Source organism: Ictalurus punctatus, chromosome 3 (assembly GCF_001660625.3).
Source record: "Ictalurus punctatus breed USDA103 chromosome 3, Coco_2.0, whole genome shotgun sequence".
Lineage (NCBI taxonomy): Eukaryota > Metazoa > Chordata > Actinopteri > Siluriformes > Ictaluridae > Ictalurus > Ictalurus punctatus.
Genome location: NC_030418.2, coordinates 21,542,041 through 21,563,433, shown reverse-complemented (window position 1 = coordinate 21,563,433; position 21,393 = coordinate 21,542,041). Strand labels below are relative to the sequence as shown.

At 39.0% G+C, this 21,393-nt stretch overlaps 1 protein-coding gene and 1 non-coding gene across 3 annotated transcripts; both read left to right on the top strand.

Annotated features, from left to right (window-relative positions):
* Window positions 1–5,917: 5,917 nt before the first annotated feature.
* LOC108262829 (polyadenylate-binding protein 1) lies at window positions 5,918–19,667 on the top strand. 2 transcript variants are annotated; one of them, XM_053679747.1, is made up of 12 exons: window positions 5,918–6,070; window positions 6,484–6,570; window positions 7,778–8,213; window positions 8,289–8,412; window positions 16,142–16,317; window positions 16,873–17,066; window positions 17,175–17,290; window positions 17,740–17,827; window positions 17,928–18,023; window positions 18,141–18,394; window positions 18,578–18,668; window positions 19,180–19,667. In XM_053679747.1, exons 3-12 carry the CDS (start codon window positions 7,778–7,780, stop codon window positions 19,216–19,218), a joined length of 1,614 nt encoding a protein of 537 aa, XP_053535722.1. In that variant the 5' UTR covers window positions 5,918–6,070; window positions 6,484–6,570; the 3' UTR covers window positions 19,219–19,667. The 2 variants fall into 2 exon arrangements, with proteins under 2 accessions (XP_053535722.1, XP_017318671.2); XM_017463182.3 differs by lacking the exon at window positions 5,918–6,070 and having other exon boundaries at window positions 6,274–6,570.
* Window positions 19,668–20,955: 1,288 nt separating this feature from the next.
* Window positions 20,956–21,110, top strand: LOC124627744 (U12 minor spliceosomal RNA). Its single transcript, XR_006982306.1, has one exon. It is a non-coding gene; the product is annotated as a U12 minor spliceosomal RNA (small nuclear RNA).
* The last annotated feature ends 283 nt before the right edge of the window (window positions 21,111–21,393 follow it).

Sequence of the window (21,393 nt, the reverse complement as noted above, 5' to 3'; positions counted from 1 at the left end):
GGGACATCTGGGTAGTTTTAAGTAACTCTTCATAAGTGCAGTCATAATCAGTCTTGAGAAACTCTGGGGTGAAATGTAAGTGCCTTTTGAGTACAGGTAGTATTTTCATTTGAACTTTTATCTATAGCATAATGCCCAATAACTTCACACACGATTCATCATTATGATGTTTCTTCTGCCAGTAGGGCTACAATGCACTACAATTTTGTCCAATGCCACAAACAAACTCTGTTCTGCAATTCACAATTTATCTCTTTCTCCTTCTCCTCAATGTGACAGCAGGGTACAGTGATTTTCTCAAAGGACAGAGCACTGTCCAAACACATAAAAAGTCATGGGCTGCCTGCAGGGCCTCAACTCCTCCAGTCCAATGTGGTGTTTGGGTAAAGTGCAGGCAAATCTCAGAGGTGTTGTCTGTTCAGCTGTCTTCCCTTTCTGGTGACTTTCACGTTAACTAGACCTTCAACTTAAAATGCTAAATAGTTTTATGCCTTATTATTTGGGGATGCATTTAGCACAGACTGATATTTTTCAGAACGGACTGTAAAGACCATAGCAAATGATCTACATCATTTTCATATTCAAACCATTCTGTGAGCCCTCATTCACTGTAGATAAGGGTTTGTCATTCTGGAAGAGAACCTGTGCACTGTACATTGCACAGTTTAACACACTGACTCGCATAAAGGTTTTCAAGTAAATATCAGGTCTTGGTGAGCTTAATATTTGGTCAGTTTATTTAGACTCAGCCTTGATATATTGCTATTTTCAAGCTTGGTAAGTACCATAGTTTGTTTTCTGAATAGCCTCATGTCATTACTGCATATAGTAATTCAATGCCCAGGCAAAGCAACAAAAGCAGGTCATCTCAGGGAGATGATTCATGGCAAATCTTTTTCCATGTCTTTCATTACATCTGTTCATCCTTTTTGTCCTTCCTCTAGGTAAGATTCCTAAATGAGTTCCATCACAGGACCAATCCTGCTCCTCCTGAGCAGGAGCACTTTCCTTTCTAATACCACTCACCTGCCCTTGGCCTGACTTTGGTCATTGGCTAATGTATACTTGCCTAATATAGAGAAACCAAAGACAACGAGGGACTCTTAGAATAGACACACCTTCTGTGGCCTCAGTGGTAAAATCAGGCAGTGTTGGTGTGGTGATACAGCATTTATTTTCACCAAATCAATATTATCTCTCTCTGCTTTTGGCACCTTCACTAGAAATGAAATGTGCTGTGCTCCATTGCTATTTGGTTCTTTTTAAGATAGTATTATCATTCTACATTTAGAAAGAAAAGTTTCAATAAAAAAGACAGACAAAGAAAGTTCGACATCATTGCAAGAGTGCTAAAAGAACCCCTGAAAATGTGAGATAATAACTGAAGAAGGAACTGTTTCATGTCTCTTCTTGCTCTTTGCACTAGTGAGATTTCGTTCATAGTTTGGCTTGAAATCTCATTTCTATTCACCTACTGAGATTGTCTGACAGATAGGAGAGCCCTACAGTCCGTTTTCTCTCTCTCTCTCTCTGCTTAGATGATCAATAATAATAGGGCTCTCTCTTGCAGTGATTGGCATCAATATTGACAGTAGGAGTGCTGTGTGTTCTAGGCTTGGATAGAGATATGGGTATTTCTCTTTCCCAGGGAGACAGACCGAGTCCATAATCATGATTGTTTAAGGGGAATAGGGAAGCTAGAGGACATTTTTTGATAAGAATTTTATTGTGGAATTTTGCAGCAGATGAGCAAAGTTGTCAAAGAGCTTTGATTCAGTGTGAGAACATTTTAAATGAGACAAAGTTATGTTTTAAGTGGAACTAAAATAATATAAGAACAAGGACACACCGTGCCATAGATGTCTGCTATTCTGTAAGACATCACTATTCTGTGGATTCTCTACCAAGGTTCATCCTCATTGCTAGAAGAGATGAGTTCACTTAAGCTTGAAGTTCAATATAAAATGTGCACATTGTTCTGGTTTTAACACTGTGGAAATAGAAGTTGGTTTGTTGTTGTTGCTGTTTTATACACTGACCCATTTGACCTTGGCCATGAGAGTAAAACTTTGTACTGTTTATTTAGAAAGACCAGTTGACAACTAGTTAGATACAGTTGCAATCAAAATTATTCAACCTCCATTGCAAATCAGGTTTACTGTCAAAATTTACATACTGTCAGCTGTTTGCAATGAACAAATCAAACAAAAGCAATTGAAATATTTCAACACAATGAATGATTCAAGTGGTTTCCCCAAATTCAACTGAAAAAGCAACTTATAATGATTTCTCCAGTTTAAAAATTATTCAACCGCCTGAATAGAATCCATCACAACAGCACTAATATGCAAAACAGGTGTTGTCTCAAGCACACCTGATGCAACTAATCAAGGGCTTCAACAATTGCACCAGGTGTGCTTGAGCTGGAACACATGAAATACCTGAACTTGCTAGGAGCAGAAAATACATGAAATACCTGATATGAACTCTTAAAATAGATGTGTTAAAATAACGCCATATTAATTTTGAACACACCTGCGTGTCTAGTTAAGGACAACACATTTTGTGTTGCTTTTAACACAATCAGTGTGTTAGTACATTTCCACACGAAGATGCAATACAAAGTAACAGATGTGTTGTTTATATATTTTTTCTCTACAATTATCCTAAAATGCAATTTGTTTGTATGCTAAAATTCTACTAAAATACTCACAAAATAAACAAACAATTGCATGAAATTCAGGTGACATTTGTTAAAGTCATTTAAACCCTTGACAGATGTAAGAATTGGAGTTGAGGCATCTTCTTACAAATCTCCTTGCAATCTGGGAAGATAGAAGTTCCACTCCGTTCCATTTGAAAAGCTGTAAAAGAGCACAAAGTGTTGGTTAGTTGTTAGCTACAAAATATGGACAAATGCCTTTGGGCTTTAACTGAGTAATTGCTTTACAGAATCCCAAATTGTGTCATTTTGGAAATATTTCACTCTCATAATGAACAAAATGGTGCTGTAGACTCACCAGGAAAATCTAGCTAACTTGCGAATATTTATTTTCCAGAATTTACCACCTCACCGCCAGTTTTTTTTTGCACAACCTAATTAATTTAACCAACATTACAGAGATAGTGGAAAGCATTAGAACCTACTGTAACCCCATCCTTTCTTTTTGTCACGTTAACCTTGTGAAGAACTTTTGGCCTCGACATTACTGACCTAGCTAAGTTCCATTAGCAACTGATTGTCTGCACTTGTTAACCAGCATTAACATTCACCGAATACATGAAGAAACACAGCTCTAACCCATCCTCTTAATGCTAATTACTACAGCTTTCCTTGTCCAAAACACTTGCTAAAAGTAGTTAACATTAACAATAAATATCACAAACCCTGCCTGGTATTTTCAGCAGCATTAATGCTAAATAGTGATGAATGCTAACTTACCTGTGGTCATTTGGTTTCCTTGCCTCAAGACCCCACAATCACTTTTGTAAAAAAAAATTTAAAAAAAAATTCTTTTTTAACACAACTATTGGATAATTTAACACGTGTTGAAATAGTAATAACTCAAAAAGTGTGTAGGATCCTTTCCTTTCTGATTGCGTTTCTCCAAATAAATCTAACAGTCTGTCCGTGTGAAAACCACCTGAGGCAAATTCAAACTGAGATGAACTGACCCAAGGAGCTGGGTTGATGCGTCAGGGTGGGGGACGGTTGCATTGATTCAACTGTCAGTGAAAATGAGACAGCCAGTAACCCAGCAGTTGGATTACAGAAAACTACACAAAAACTACCCAAGACTGAGAAAATAACCCAGCTCGCCATTTTTGATTTTGAGGTCAAGTACCGCCCTGGACGATGCAACAGTGCAGTGGATGTTCTTTCCAGGAGACCAGCATCAGGTGAACCAGAACCTGAAAGTGAAGACACAGAGGATAATGGCTGTGTGGGAATCTGTAACTCACTTAGGACAGGAACAGCTCTGGGACCAGATCTGTTGGCAGCAGGAGTTGAATGTGGTAAAGTCAGGCAGTTACAAGCATCCTCTGCAAGAGAAGATGTTGGGTGTGAGAATACCCCCACTCTGCCAGGATATTGAAAAGCCAAACTTACTCAGTTTCAGGAGTCTGATCCAACACTCAGGGTGTTCAGACAGTTCTGGAGTCAACAAAGAAAACCTACTCACAAAGAGAGATTAGGCTTGCCCGAACCTGTGCAGTCCCTGTTGAAACAGTGCCAAAAGATCACAGGAACGGAAGGTCTCATATACCGTATAATTGATGATGTCCATACTGGAGAATGTCACCAGTTGTTGTTACCAGCCTGTCTGACTGAGCAAGTCCTAAATAATATTCAATCAAATGGGGCATCAGGGTATAGAGAGAACCTTAGGCCTATTGAAGCAGAGATGTTTTTGGGGAGGCATGTACAAGGATGCTGAATAGTGGGTGAAAAGATGTGATCGATGCGTGCTAGCAAAAATGCTTCAGCCAAAGATTAGAGCGCCTTGGACATCATTCTTAGCTTCCTGACCACTGGAAGCTGTGGCTGTACATTTCACTACACTGGAGCCAGCCACAGATGGGCGTGAACATGTTCTAGTAGTGACTGATGTGTTCACAAAGTTGACTCAAGCGTTCCCCACCTGTGACCAGAAGGCTGAGACCACAGCTAAGGTCCTCTTAAGAGAATGGTTCCTGAAATATGGTGTGCCGCAGCACTTCAAATTTTGAAAGCGCTGTTATCGCTGCACTCTGCAAGTTGTATGGTGTTAAGAAAACACACATGACACCACACCACCCCCAGGGGAATCCACAATGTAAGATGTTCAACAGAACTCTTCATGACCTCTTAAAGTCTCTCCCACCCGAGAAGAAGCGCAGATGGCCAGAATACTTACCTGAGCTTGTGTATGCATATAATGTGACACCACACTCATCCACCGGGTATTCACTGTACTATCTGTTGTTTGCATCCCAGCCGTATCTGCCGATTGATGCTCTATTATGCCAGGAGCCTGTGACAGATGGCAAGCCGGACTAGCTAAAGGTATACCAGGAACGACTCCAAGATGCACATGTCCGAGCAAAGGAATATGCTGAAAGGAAGGCTGCAGAGATAGTAAGGTAACAAAAAGAGAGAGTTTATTGCCTAGCTGTAAGGATTGGACAATGTGTATCTGCGGCATCGACCACTGGGAACAAACAAGATTCAGGATGCTTGGTCATCCATAGTTTACAGAGTGGTAGAGGTCCAGGGGTCCACTTATGCTGTAGAGCCTGTTGTAAGAGGTCCAATCAGAAGGGTGCACAGATCCATCCTCAGATCCTGCAATAAACCATTTCCAATACTTATGCCAAGGAGTCGAAAGCCCTGTATAGAAGAGGTAACGATTTCAGTTCCTGAGTCATAAATGCCCTCAATGGAGGCAGAATGTGTTCTGGTGGAGGAAGTTCAATGGTCCAGGAAAAAGCAGACAGTAACCCAAGCCTCTGAGTATCCCGACCAGCCAATGCCTGAATTTGGAGATTGTTCTGATCATCAGGAAGAGGAATTGGGGGAGGATAGTGTTTTTTCAGAACCAGAGAGTCAGGAGGTACTTGATGATGCCCTGATAGTGGAACCAGTAGCTTTCAAGCCAGAAACAGAATGTCCCCAGCAAACACAAACTCGCTTTCGACGAAGTCAAGCAAACCCCTGTTGTTTAAATGAAAGCTACAGTTAGTTGAAAAGAGGCTTGATCATGACGAAAAAATCATCAACGTTGAATATACGTAGAAAATAAGCTTGAACAATGTTAGCATTCTTGAAACGCTATATTACTTTGAAATTATGCAAAAAAAAAAACCTGACTAATGAAGTTGTGTAATTTCAAAGAAATACATCTAGATGTGATTGTTCATTGTTCACTAAGATTTATTTTTATTTAATTTTTTACGGGAATACGAAATCTCTTGCATTTGAAACTGCACATACGAAACCAAAACATACGAAGCTAAGCACGCTCATGCGCAGATATTGTCCCTAAACCACGTTGGATTTCATTGTACATATAGGCTATATCTTGAACTGGTATGTTTATGTTATATATGAATGGATTGTTAAATAGACTATACTCTAGGCATTTCCATGACGTGTAAAACTGTTGTTTATTTTATATACCTGAATAAAAGATTCTGAAGTCGTAATCCCTTAATCGCTAATATGTGGTCGAAATCGCGTTAAATAAATAAGTAAGTTGATCTGATAGTGGTCGATGTTGCGCTTGAATGTGAGTAATAATAGAGACACAGAGATCATGCCTGAAACTTATCACTAAGTGTCAGAAAAATTCAGAATAGCTCAAGAAATAATAATAATAATAATATCATATTTTAAAAATCGTATCGAAACCAGCATTAGATTTAGGTATTAACTTTAATAATAAAGATAAATATGTGAAGCCATAGGTGAGGAGCTGAGAGAGAGTTGCCCCTCTCCCACAGGGAAAACAACGTCTTTTCCTGCCGGAGTTCATTCTATCTCTCATAGCTTCATCTGAGCAGTAGTTCACAGCTGGACACCAACTCAAGGCAAGTAATGTTTTTTCTCCTTATCTTTACACATAGTTATAAATCTGTTATGTAGTTTAATTAAATTCAATCGTTAAACAGCGCTTTAGCTATACAGTTTAAAGAGAAGACAGCTAACTAGCGGTTAGCCCTAAGATTAAATCTAAAATTATTTAAGCTGTGATGTAGAGCGTAGATACTTCTTTTGAGTAAAATCTAACGTTAAAGTTCGAGGCTCAAGGTTTACTTCTTCCTGTGGACACCCATTTCTCCACAAAAATGTTAGCTTTATAGCTAACATGATACTGAATAGATTAGTTTAGTTTAGCACAACATGAATTTTAGCTAGCATGAGCTTAAAATGGACATTTCGACTTTAAATCACAACATTTTGTCTGAAGTTGTAAATAGCTGATTTTTTTGTATGCTTTTTAAAGTTATCAGTGAACATATTAACACTAGCTTGCTGCTAGCTGAAGTTCATTCGGTTAGTTACACAAGATGGCGGATAGTTACACAAGATGGTGATGTCTGTCTTACCTCAAGGGCTACGAGCTTGCGCGTTACTGCTGCGGTTCAGTGCCGCTTTCTGAGAGAAGTGTTTTATGTGATTTGTTAAGAAGTTGCTTATCATCAGAATGAGCATTTTTACCATTTAAAGAGAAGAGAACCAGAGAAGGTTTTCTTACCAAAGACATTAAATCAGCTCTTCACTTTATTGCTGTGTGCCTCAGTGTGTTAATTCTGAGGAGTATAATTCAGAAAAACTGTTTTTCATGTTTCCAGTACTACACACCTACCAAAAACAACTTTCAACAGTCTTTATGAGCTCTTGTTTGAATATTGACTGGAGCCTATCCCAGGGAGCATCGGGCGCAAGGCGGGGTACACCCTGGACAGGGTGCCAATTCTTCTAATCTCTATACTTTAAAATTATATATTTTTTTACTTTTACAAAGTTTACAAATATCACTGATACTACTTTAGATAAAACAAGTGTACCCCGCCTTGCGCCCGATGCTCCCTGGGATAGGCTCCAGTCAATATTCAAACAAGAGCTCATAAAGACTGTTGAAAGGTGTTTTTGGTAGGTGTGTAGTACTGGAAACATGAAAAACAGTTTTTCTGAATTATACTCCTCAGAATTAACACACTGAGGCACACAGCAATAAAGTGAAGAGCTGATTTAAAGCAAATATGTCAGTTGTTTCTCCGCTTTTTGGTGCAGATGACTCGTTCGGGCTGCACATGGTGCTGCTGGAACTGGAGGATGTGGAGAAACAGATCCGTGACCTACTCATCAAGCAGGCCCAGCTGCTGGAGCGAAGAACAGCGCTGGAAACACCCTTGTGCTTCTGCCTACACATCCAGGGTAAGCACACAGCGTGGTATTACCACTCCCAGCCCCTCTATGCCGTGTGTTTCTCTGTGCAGGGACCGTGCACCCAAGACTTTTCCAGCTGAGGTCTTCGTCACACCGCCGACACACCACGGACCTTGGGTGCACCAGCAGCGAAAGGCCAGAGCCATACGCCGGGAGAAGACCTCTCCACCTCCATTGTTTGACATCCCAACCAGGAACTGCTTCGCCCACGAGGCAGATCACCCACCACGAAGATCATCGTCTCTGGACCTCTTCCCACTTACAGACGTGGAGCTGAAAAGTTCAGTAGACTTCTTGCTTTGAATGACTGGTTAGTTTTTTGGTGTAATGAACAGAATCTGCTGTTTGTTAATAGCTGGAATCTGTTCTGGGAGCGTCCTAGCTTGTTTCATCCTGATGGCCTGCACCCCAGCAGCCTCGGAGCGGAACTGCTGTCAGACAACATCTCCAAGGCGCTACACACCAAGTGACTGCCTACTGTAAGTACATTTTCCTACAATAACAACGTTCATCATATGCAATGTTCAGTTAATAGTTCAACACTTGTAGTACATACTATAGAGACTGTGTCTGTTCCCCGAGCTATACAAATACATAGAAAATTTCGGAATGTTTGTTTTAGTAATCTAATTATCATAAAATTAGATCATACTGAATGCACATCCAGCACCTTTAATCTGAAGCTAGGACTATTAAACATTAGATCTCTTTCGTCTAAGGCTCTTATTGTTAACGAAATCATTACTGATCAGGAATGTAATTTAATGTGTTTAACGGAAACTTGGATTAAACCAAACGAGTACATAGCATTAAATGAAGCAAGTCCTCCTGGATACAGTTATGTACATCAGCCTCGTTCCACTGGTAGAGGAGGAGGTGTTGGTCTCATCCATTGTCAAAATCTAGGCGGCACACAAAAACCTAGTCATAAATTTAATTCTTTTGAAATCTTTTATACGGTATAACTTATATAGCCACAAAAAATAAGTCAATTCCACTAATTATTATTTACAGACCCCCAGGGTCATCTGCTATCTCATCAAACACATTGTCCAGAGTGCTGCTGGCCTGGGCCTTGCATAGCTTTCTGGCAGGTGGTTCCCCCAGATCCTCATGCTTGTCTGCCTCTCCTCCAGACACCTTCTGCAGCTCCTGCATCACCATCTCTTTAGCCTCTGTAGCAGTGTTGATGTTTGAGAAAAAACGATCTTTATACCTACATCAGAGAAAATTATATTTTAGCTGGTAACAGACAAGCTTTGTCAGAATGAATGTGAGTATACTGCCTTTAAATCACTAAAGTAATTTGATTATGTAAAAGTTAAATAGTGAAAAGTTTTAGGTCAGTCATAGTCAGTCATGGCAGTTTTGTTTTCATCATTCTCTTTCTCACATGCTCAGTAAACACACACGCACTTTACCTCGGATCGAGTACAGTTGCAATGCAGTAAAGTGGGTTTTTTTTCCGTGTCAGTGAAGCGTCTCGTGACAGCTGTAGCTAGGGTCCCCTTCATTGTTTTGATGCCATGGTCCTCGTCTGTTTCTTTGGTCAAAAGTCTCTGAAGCACGGTCACAGCAGGAATCACATCTGATGCCAAAGCATCAGAGGAGCTCATTTTTCAGGTTAACTCCTCAAATGGAGCAAGAACAGATAGTCTTTTCTAGAAGTGTCCACTGGTGAGCGGTGAGATTGTTGGGGAGCTCATATTCAGACCCAAATATTCCCAAAGCCCGCTTCTGCTCTATGAGAGAATGTACCATGTAGTACGTGCTATTCCAGCGGGTCTGCACGTCTTGCTGGAGTCCTTATAGGCATGTTGAGCTGCATCTGAATGTCTTCCAGCCGGGAGTAGGCTAAGGCGGAATGTTTAAAATGTCCAACTATTTTACGTCCGACTGCCACCGCCTCAGCAACACTTTTCTGAGCCAAAACACCCTCGTTAACAGCCAGCTGGAGGGTGTGAATGGCACATGGCAAGCTAGGTAGTCCAGCAACACTCATAGCCTTGATCATGTTGTTGGCATTGTGCCGCAACACAACGTGAACACAACTTTTCGGAATGCCCTACATCTGAAGCATGTCATCAAATGCACCTGCTATGGCTTGGCCAGTGTGCAAACCCCTAAACTGCGTTGCTTGTAAAACGACTCTCTGGGGTGTAAAATCCTCATCAATCCACTGTGCTGTTAAACTTATAAGACGCATTGGGCTGACACTGCTAGTCCAAATATCAGTGGTGAAGCTGAAGGCCGGAATGTCCTGCAACAGGTTCCTGATGTGCTTTTTCACCAAGTCATGCAGCTTTGGTAATGCGGTATCTGTAATGTGGTGACGGCTGGGAATCTCATACTTCGGCTCAAGTACACCAAGAAGACGACGAAATCCTGTATTATCTACAACTGACAGAGGTTGGTCATCAAGAGCAATGAACTGGGTAAGAGCTTCTGTTATTTTTACTGCCCGTGGGTTGTCTCTGGGCATTTTCTCTCGCTTCTCCAGCGTTTGCTGCAAAGTTGGTTGTTGCTGTTTCCCGCTGCTAGCATTAGCAAACTCTTTGCACTCGGCATTATTTTTGTTCTTTAGATGTTTAATCAAATTGCTTGTGTTAAATGAGCTATTTTTTACCCCTCCTCTTGACAGTTTAGCAGAGCATAGTTTGTGGTCTGCTCTACTTTTATCATCACATATCTTAAAATATCTCCAAATTGCTGACATTGCTCATCTTCCGACTACCTGCTTAACTGACGAGAGCTTAGGCTATGTCACATTGTCATAAAGTGGTATCGGTGCGGTTGTATTGGGGTAGTTTTACAAGTACGAGTACATGAGCACAGTATTGGGCCAACACCCGAGTACTGGTATCGGTATCGGTGCATCCCTAGTTCAGACTGTATCATACATTACATGTATATACCCATTGTATTAATTCTTAGCTCTTGGGAAAATTTCCCTGTGTAATGAATGACTTCAAATCTATGTAAATATACTAGTCTGATCCAGCAAACAGTTCGCTGTAGAATATCCGCTTAGAGCCGTTACATTTAGAGGGATCGTTTCGCCGTATAATATCCGCTTAGAGCCGTTACATTTAGAGGCTTCGTTTCGCCGTATAATATCCGCTTAGAGCCGTTACATTTAGAGGCTTCGTTTCGCCGTATAAGATCCGCTTAGAGCCGTTACATTTAGAGGCTTTGTTTCGACGATAAAATGTGTATAAAAGCGTCTCCGTTTTACGGCTTTAAAGCGGCTTGATTATACGTCATATCGACGGTAATCTTTGCGACTTTTCGCCGACTATTCTACGTCGAATTGTTTGCTGGGATCATATTTCCCATCCTGCACTATGGCTACAAACATGGCTGCCATGGACTGCAACTCATTCATTCTAATCATTCACCTGCATCCAATCTCACACACAATCACACCACAGTTTAAAAGGACTTTCTAGGCATTCACTCTTTGCGAAGTAGTATTGTTATCACCGTACCAGGCAGTTATACCCTGTTCCTCGGTTTGTTTCATGTTCCTTGATCTTGTTCCTTGTCTCGATTCTTGCCCTGCCTAGTTTATGCCATATATATATATATATAGGTATGTGTGTGTATATATGTATATGTATATATGAGATGCACCGATGTATCGGCCGAGATGAGGTATCGGCGGATAAAGGCTATTTTTCCCACTATAGGCCGATGGTTTAAAAACATCCGATGATCAGGGCCGATTATATCCTGTCAATCAAAAGAGGGCGGGAAAACACATCAGTTTAATGCTGTGTGTAAAGATAATGTCTCTTGTGTGGAATGATGACAAAACTGCAGTTTGTAAACTATGCACCGCTAAAATTTTACACCGGAAATGAGTAGCAGTGAAGCGGCGTCGAGTCTAATTTTTTCGCCCGCGCTGAATTAAAGGGCCAGTACACCACTGAAAGATTTAAATGAAGATGAGTTACAAAAAAGGATATATATTGCTGATATGACCCCTGTCTAGGGTCAAGGTGTAACATAAAAATTATAAAGAAAAATCATAATCAGAAATAATTAGGTTGACACACGCGTCTTTCAAGTCTTCGATACCATGCAAATTTAATGATTGCAAGAAAGAAAGAAAAATAATCCAAAACAAACAGAATCACTCCAAAAGCAAATGTCTTCAGGGCTGGACAAGGCCAAAATAGTAAACAGAACAGTCGCTATCTTGCCCCGTATCAATTTAAATAACCTAACAAAAAAAAGGTAGTTCAAAAGAAAATACAGAGTCTAATCTGACTCTCTACCTGAATCAAAAACAGCGAACAAAAGATAGACCCAAAAATAAATGGCACCCAACCCCTAGAGCTTTCGTGATAGTTAAAGAAGAAATATTTACAATAGAAGATATATTTACAAATAAGGCGTTCACTCAGCCACAACACAAGTCACAGGAATGGGAAAACACAATATCCTACCACTACTTCTTTCACTTGTACACAATACAACAAGCCAGCGATTTCACTCAAACACCAAGAAAACATTCGCTGCTCAATCATACCAACACAATCACAAACACACCATACATCCGCATTCCTGCTGACATAACATCCTTCTTTCCTTTAAAAAGACACACAATCTTCTCCTCTCCAATCCCTGTGCACCACGTCAGCATGTCCAATTGGGGCGGCGCGACCTGTGACAGCAAAACAGGGGGAGGGAGAGAAAGAGAGAGAATACACCAGCATAATACGTCTCCTGACGTAACAATTGCACAGAAAAATAGATTTCTAGAGTAGTATGTGTCATATGCAGTTAATATTAATATGAGTTAATATCACCAAAAAAAAAAGGTTTATATTATATATTACCAGTTTGATGTTCAGTGATGAAGTAGAAATGCTTTTGTTTGTGGTGAGTGAATGTGAAGCCTAACAGGAGTTTTTTTTAGAATTCAGTCAATGTTAATATGAATTAATAACATTCAATAAGTTAAGAAATCTTACTTTAATCTTCAGAATTATGGAATTAATTATTATTAATTTAAAAGAAGGTATAAAAGGCAGAACTATCGGTATCGGCTGAGAAATTTAGTATCATGCATCTCTAATATATATATATATCATCAACAGTAAAACCAGTAAGAAATCTTTTTATTTCTAAAATGGAACTTTAATATTGACCTGGATAAATAAGTACTGCATGACTGTTTGACTGAAAATAAGATTAATGTACAGTACATTTTTCCATCATTGTTGTTTGCCACCAAATAATTAACAATAAACACTGAATGGCTATTTGATTGAAAGAAAAGTGTGGTTTCAGTCTTTTGCACAGTGCTGTACAAGCGTAAAGCTTTCATAGGGCACCGTACATGCAGTCTTTTGGCCTTCTACGAATCAAACAGAAGAGGATAGGTGGGCAGCCGATCAAACACCAGTGAACTGTACTTCATGTTCAAAACCTTACATAGGCCACATTAAGGTACAACTTTACATTACTTGCATTAGACATGGCATAGAGATCACCCACTAAGGCTGCACAATTAATCGGATATCGATCGCGATTACGATTTTGACTGCCCAGGATTAAATGAACATGATCGACTGCGATATTAACGTTTAAAGTTCGTCCTCTGCTAAAACTCCACTGCAGATCAAATCAAGTGCTTCCTACACTTACAGCCTATCACCATAGAGCGGTGCAGGGATGACGTCATTTTGTAGTGCGAAAACCCCAAAACGGTGTTAGCATTTTAGTGCTGGAGCTGCCAGCTTCGCTTCGAGCTCCAGCACTTTGCGCTAGGAGAAATTATGATGATGCTAAATGGCACTACAGAGGTTGTCGGGGACATTAAACGTCATCACGCCGAATGGGAAAAAACTTTGCAGATAAACTCAGGGTTCTACAGTGCGACCATTTCACTCGCATTTGTGACTGAAAAGTATTTTGTGCGACTGTGAATAAATATTTATTCGCACCGGTGCGAGTGACCTTTTCGGAGTTGTAGAATACAATCGGAATAAAAACTACAGGAAGTCCAAAATGCATCTACACTGCGCAACAGTTATTTTCATACTGCTTTTCATCACCTCAGTCAACCGAATAGGTGTGGAAATACTGCAGAGAAGCTATTATGATGAAAAGAGTAACTCTGTACATCATCTGCTTCAACTTCCCGATCTCACAACCGCCATCTTTTATTGATCCCGCAAAATGACCTGAACTTGCACCTGCTCGTGTAGACACAGCGGCTTCGTGCAGATTAAATTAATAATAATGTTAACTTACTATGGGTTGCATTTAATATCAATTTGAGATTAAGCTTAGTAGGCTATTCCCTTAGAAGGCTATTAGCCTTTTTCCTAATATGGATCATGTTTGTGTTAGTCTACTTTTAATTAGGACTCTCTATTGTTTTTAAGATATTTAAAAATAAATATATTATGCTTGTTTATTTATAAATTAACCAACAGTATTTATCATTGCTATTATTTTAATTCAATTAACAGTGACCATGAGCAGAGAGCTTACATTTAACTGTTTATGACAGACCTCCTGATTAAAGTTTAAACAAAAATAGATCGGTATCTGGATCAATATTGGCTGTAAAACTCCTGATCGGTGCGTCCCTAATGGACACCATTACACTAAAGCACTTTGCATCTGGCGGGTAAATGAACTCACCCAATCATATCCTATAGGAGATTATTCAGATATATACACAATATACACAGAGCAGGTCAAGAACTGACTCCAGCCCAGAACCATGACAGTGGAAAATGTCTAATAGTGTAGCTTTAAATATATTTAAGAGGAGCAGAATTCAAAGACTGAACATTGAGGTTTATTGTATTTGTTTACAATGTGGAACAGGTTAACAGTTGTTTTTTGCATACAGTCTGTAAAATTAACTGAAAATCAGAAGGTAAATTAATTTGTTATGGCTCACACTATGTTCCTAAATTCTGTCATAAATGACAAGCTCAAGTTTTCTCATGCCTACTTGTGTTATATTGTGGCATGATTAAACTTAATAAATGTGAAAGTGCAATAAAAAATATTGTCGCTAAAATCAATGAATAATCGTGATAAATAATCTATTATTGATCAAAATAATATTGATCAAAATAATCAGGATTATCATTTTGGCCATAATCGTACAGCCCTATCACCTACAATGCTTTGCTGATGCTAAAGCAAGGAGAAATGCTGTTTTGTAAGAGAGTACTGATGTCCACTGACTCTAGGGGGTCAAAGAGGGAACCACATAGTGCCAGGGGTAAATCCAATGAGGAGGCGATCGCTCAGCAATAAGCTTCAGATGATACACACACTTCATTATGCATGAGGATGAGCCCTTCATTGCATTATTATTTTTTAATTTTATTATTATTGTTGTTGTTGTTGTTGTTGTCTTGTTTATGTTTAAGATTAATCTCTGTGTGATTTTGTAACAAGGGTCTAGTGGACTGAAAATGTTTTTTGTTCATACTTGATTAAAGACATACAAAAATATCCACACACTAATATTGTTTGTCTGTGGAATTTTTTTCTTTTTGAATCCCTTAAATCTGGAGTGTGAGGTTTGGTGGTGTTGTTGTTGTTGCTAGCTGTTTACATTCAACCTAGCTGTTTACCTTCAAAAAGGCAAATGTCTAAAAAATTCTAGAATGTGGTGATATCACAGCGTTCAAATGACAACCTCTATGGTGACTGAACTTATAACTGGAACATTCTGGTAGAAACTCACTCTTTGGATATTTGCGCAGCCATCAGCATTTCAGTGTTTCAGGGTTCAGTGGTAAGTATCCTTACAACATTTTATTGATTTCTAATTTAATGATTTCATTTTTAAACTGCTAGCCTATGACACAAACAAATAATGAGACTGCTCATTGTTAAATGATAAGCTTATCATCATACTGCTAGGCTTAAGCGCTGTAGGCCTATGCTTTTCTTACATTTCAGATTTACAGGGGTGAAAGTAATAGTTAGTTTACATTTTACTTAAACTTGTCATTAAAATAGTAGGCTTCAGTAACTTTTTATCACATGATTATGGGTTAATACAAGAAGTGTTAACCATCTGTAGAAACCTTGATCAACTCTTTTGGAAAGAAAGTAGGCTAATCGTGTTGGACGAAATATTCAGTCTGCAGTTCAGTGGGGTTTATTGCTTTTGTCTGTCACGAAAAGTGGAATTTTCTTTTAGTTTCTACGTGAAATCATCAGTTCTAGTTTCCAAATGGCTACTACACTCTATGTTGGCGATCTTCACCCCGATGTGACCGAGTCCATGCTCCTGGAGAAATTCAGCTCTGTCGGGCAAGTTCGTAATCTCCGCCTCTGCTTGAACAACGGCACATCACTCCAATACGCTTTTATCAACTTTCAGCATCGAGCCGATGGTAATACAAATATCTCTAACACACTGTAACAGTATACCCTACACTACTTCATATATTGTTTTGTTATCTGACCACCTGACACTAAGTAAAAATGACTACATACAGTATAAAGACGCTGGCCTAGTAACATTTTAGCATTAAGTACATTTGAATGTTTCTTTGATATCTAAAATAATACTACTATGTTGTGTCCTCTAGTTAAAAAGTGGTCTCTTTATAGTTTCTACATAACTGAAATTATAAGAGAAATTAAGCTGTAAGCTGATGTGAATACTTAGTCCAAGAAAAAAAAAAGGATTTGAAGGAAAAATCACAGCAAGTGCAGTCTCATGAACACTTTTGATGGAAAAGTGATTAAAGAACAATAATACAACTTTATAATTGATATATAACCAGCAAGTGTACATCATTATTAGTATTATTATTTTTAGATTTATTAGTAAAATAATAAGGTCAGGTGTATGGAATACTGAAGTGTTTGGTGTATCCTGCACTCTTGTAATAGACCTCTGTAACTTTGATGTTAAAAAGCTGTAATTCACTTTGTTCCCTCAGCTGAGCGCGCTTTGGAGCTGCTCAATTTCAACATCCTTTTGGGTCAGACCATGCGCATCATGTGGTCCCAGAGTGATTCATCCCTCAGAAACAGCAACAAGGGAAATATCTTTATCAAGGGCCTGGAGAAGTCCATCGACAGCATGGCCCTTTACGACACCTTCTCCACCTTCGGCAACATCCTCTCATGCAAGGTTTGAACTCTGGGCTATGTGGTTATTAATAACTTCCTAAAACTAAAGTCTTCAATTAGGTCTCTTTGACATAAGTTCTGTCTGTTGACGGATGTGCCTCTCCTGAAGGTGGTGTGCGATGAAAATGGGTCCAAGGGATACGGATATGTGCAATTTGAGAGTGCCGAGGCTGCCGAGGCTGCCATCAAGAGGCTGAATGCCATGCTCTTTAATGACCACTACGTGTAAGTCATGTGGAAATCACTACAATGTACACACCTGATTCATTTCCTTTGATTTTGGTTTTATATGTGTATAACTAAATGTATTTAATAGTTGTTGAAAACATTATATTGTTATATAGTTATAATTTGCTCGTACATCACACATCTGAATACAGGAAAATTCTTAAATGTTCTAAATATAGATTAAATCCAACAACTGTCTCAATAAAATGTTTACATAATAATAATAATAATAATAATAATAATAATAATAATAATAATATAGTGCTGTTGCAGTGTGATGTAGTGTGATTCAGCATTGAGCAAAGAGTTTAACAAAAGAATTTGATAGAAAAAAGACTACACCTCCTTTATTGGGACTGACAGGCTCAAAGGTCACTAAATTAGGTATAAAGTCAACTTTTGTGTTCTGACACTGCTCTAATGGCAGTGTCTTAATTGTGTTATAGGTTTATCACACACTTCAAGTCCCGCCAGGAGCGCCAAGAGCAGAAGAAGAAAGAGAGACATCCTAAACCTCAACACAAGTTTGAGCAGGTACACACACTCACACACACACACACACACACACACACACACACACACACACACACACACACACACAGAGTAGATGTTGACTTTGGCCCCTGTTCTGTAGTGTGTGAACCTGTGTCTGAGGAATCTGGATGTCTCTGTGGATGACGAGCGTCTACATAAAGAGTTCTCACCTTTTGGAACCATCATCCACGCAAAGGTAACTGACAATTAAATAATCCCTAAAATGTTTTAATTTCCTAATAACCTGTGTCCACAGTTTTCCTCATGATTAGCCACATTAGCAGTTTATCCTAATCCTCACTGTCTTCTACAGGTCATGAAGACCAATGGCTACACTGGAGGGTTTGGGTTTGTGCGCTTCTCCTCTCCGGAGGAAGCCACAAAGGCCATGAGCGAGATGCAGGGAAGGATGCTCGACAGAAGGGCGCTGCACATCCGTCCAATTCAACGTAAAGAGGAGAGACAGGCTTCTCTCTCCAGTCAGGGGACACAGGCTGCCCAAAAGCCTGTAGTAAACCACCATCAATCTGCACCCCCTATGACAAAATCATGGATGCTATTACTCAGGTACAAACTAAAATTATTATAAAGCCTTTAGTTTCAGTATCATCAGCTTCTAACTACAGACCCAATATTCTTCTCTTAAGCTACTCCAGCTAGCTAAAGTTACCACAAAAGTTTATTGCTAGCTCGATAGAGGAGCTAACTGAAAGAAGGTGACATAAATGTGTAAATGACTGTGTGTTACAGGCTCAGAACTCCACTGACAATAGCACAAGCATCCATCAAGTCAAGCCTCATCCAAGTACACACAGGGCTATGCAGGACTTCCAGCTGCAGAGTGAGTCACATCTGTCTGTTTGTATGTCATTGTTGCTTATGTTACACAGTGTGTGCCCCAAAATGTCCACGGCTGTTTCACAAATCATATCCTACTCTACTAATCGGTGTGTTATCTTGCTAGATTAGGGTTTAGCAGCCTATTACTGAACCCTGCCTCTGGCTACAACCCAAACTGCTAGTATACAAAAAATGTGTCAAAACAGATTCCTTTTAGGAGTTAGTATTAGCCTGCTACTTATATATCTGACCATTTCCTGTGGCTGTGTTAAAAACAGCATCCTGCTTCTGTGTTATGGTGCTATATTATTTAGAATAGTGAAATGCATTTTGGGGCAGTTTTTGTAGCAGTTATAAACTCTAACCAGCTAGCTAACAAGTAGCTTTCACCACAAATGTACGATTTTGACCTACTACTTAGTACAGTTGAATGTGGTTAAGGATGCAGCCTGTGACTGTGTTAGATTGACACTCTTTGGATGAAATCATCTCATCGTATTTTCTGTATGTAGGTCTCCAGAACAGGCCAATCAGGTGGTAGATATGGCTAAAAACAACCAAGCTACAGTCACGGACGCTGTTCCAGCTGTAGTTCCTACTGCAGCTGTTCCGGCTGCAGTTCCTACTGCAGTTAAAGCTGTACCACCTACAATACCGACTGCGAGTATAAAAGCTTCTGGATTTTGCTGCAAGTCTCCAGAAGAACCATGGCTGGTTTTGCAAGATGCTCAATAAAACTTACCAGCTAATTTCCTTATAAAACTGCACAAATTGTACCAGAGGCTACTATTTTTATTTTTTTTTTTTTTTAAATTGTCACACCAAATATTGACTTTGTTTCATTTACTACTGTTTACTGTTCTTTAGTGTATATTTTTTTTATGTAGAAACCTTTTAATTTCATTATTTTGAAGGCATCCTTGCTCTACAACATTTCTTTGCATGTGCATAAAACTTTTGCATAGTATTATACATATGTAAATAAATATATATAGATACATACATACATATTTATTTATTTATTTTTTATTTTTATTTTTTCCCCCTCCCAGATAGCCTTTAAGAACGCCTTGACAAAAGAATGACATATTGAAATAATTCTCATGGCTGAATTGGTAAGCTGGACTTTCGAATTCTTGCAATGGACTTTAACAGGAAACATCACACACAACACTGTTGCCAAACAAATTCAAAAAGACTGGAAGTATTGTGGACCAACCAAGAAGTAGATGTCCACAAACATCCAGAAGACACAACTGACGTGGTTCTGGCAAACATAGTCTGGATGGAGTCATGTATGGAGACTTTTGGGACACCGTGTATTTGCTTGAAAAAGTTTTCCTAAAGTTTCCAGTTTCTATTGATTTTCTAGCAAAATGATTACATATAAATATTTTAGATTTAGAAGAAGAAGACAAAATGGAAGAAGAAGCTCAGTTAAAATTCATTTAAAATTAATTTAGGGATGTGTCTGGATGAATTGGAGTAAGTTGTTTTGGTAACAATAATGAGTAACAGGACAGCATGACGTGTTCTCTTCACCCAGCCCAATTCTCCTGAGATTAGAGAAAGAAGAACTAGGATACTATACATGCAGTCAGCACTTCTAAGGAGAGTAAACTGAAATAGAATAATAAGAAAATATTCCATAATAAGTACAGGAGGATTAAACACCCAGCGTGTATCATTTTACATTGCAAAGGGGAATTTTTTTTATCCATAACTCCAACATTGAGTAAGTGACAAAATGGCGAAATTATTTTCCCTTAATTGAAATTAATTCCCTTAAATGAATATGTATGAATCCAATCTGACTGTGACAGAGAATAGAAAAAAGCATGATGCTCTAGGGCACACATCAAGGAGAAACAGTACATGGCTTAGAAAGGCAGAACATTTATAGAATATATGGTTAATAACTTTCAATAACACAAATTAGTCCATTCGATAAAAGTCTTATATTTTCATAATGCCTGTGGTCATGTGTGAAGTCAGAACATAACATAATGTTATGGAAAGTGGTGTAATTCATATTAATACATTACAGAGGATAGAAATCACTCTTCTACTAATAGCTGCTGATTGTAGTAGACCCTGCATTTTTCTGTGCGCTCTCATTCACTATTCTACAAATTTTGTCAAGGACAATCCCTGTTGTAGTGACAGATAGACAGGTGATAAATTAAAAGAAAAACAAATACAGTAAGGTGTTGGGCCACTATGAGTCACAAGAACAGCTTCAGTGCACCTTGACATAAGATAAGTCTACATAAACACCTTTCTTCCAAAAGCCTTAAACTGATGAGTAAGGAAAATACTGATGTGGAGTGGCGCCCATGTCCTCATGCATGTACACAAGAAGAATTTCTGAAAGGATACAGGTCTGTCTGTTGAGGTAACTCTTCTGCATCATGAGATGCCTCGCAGAACCAGAATCTGTCACCCCTTTTGGTAGTAGTGTCTCAGTAGGTAAGGCTCTGGGTTACTGATCAGAAGGTCGGGGGTTCAAGCCCCAGCAACCCCAAGCTGATACCTTGAGCAACGCCCTTATCCCTCTCTGCTCCAGGACCACTGTATCATGGCTGACCTTGCGCTTTGACCTCTCAACTTCCAAACAAGCTGAGATATATGAAGAAAAGAATTTAACTGTGCTGTAATGTATATGTGACAAATAAATGCTTCTTCTTCAAAAGATATTCATATATCGTTTTATATCTTTACATTCA

Bases quoted from the DNA above. Each gene is read 5' to 3' on its own strand.
- LOC108262829 (XM_053679747.1), top strand. From the start codon at position 7,778: ATGACTCGTTCGGGCTGCACATGGTGCTGCTGGAACTGGAGGATGTGG. The intron at 17,067-17,174 runs GTTTGAACTCTG...CCTCTCCTGAAG, and splicing joins GCAACATCCTCTCATGCAAG to GTGGTGTGCGATGAAAATGG. The intron at 18,669-19,179 runs GTGAGTCACATC...TTCTGTATGTAG, and splicing joins GCAGGACTTCCAGCTGCAGA to GTCTCCAGAACAGGCCAATC.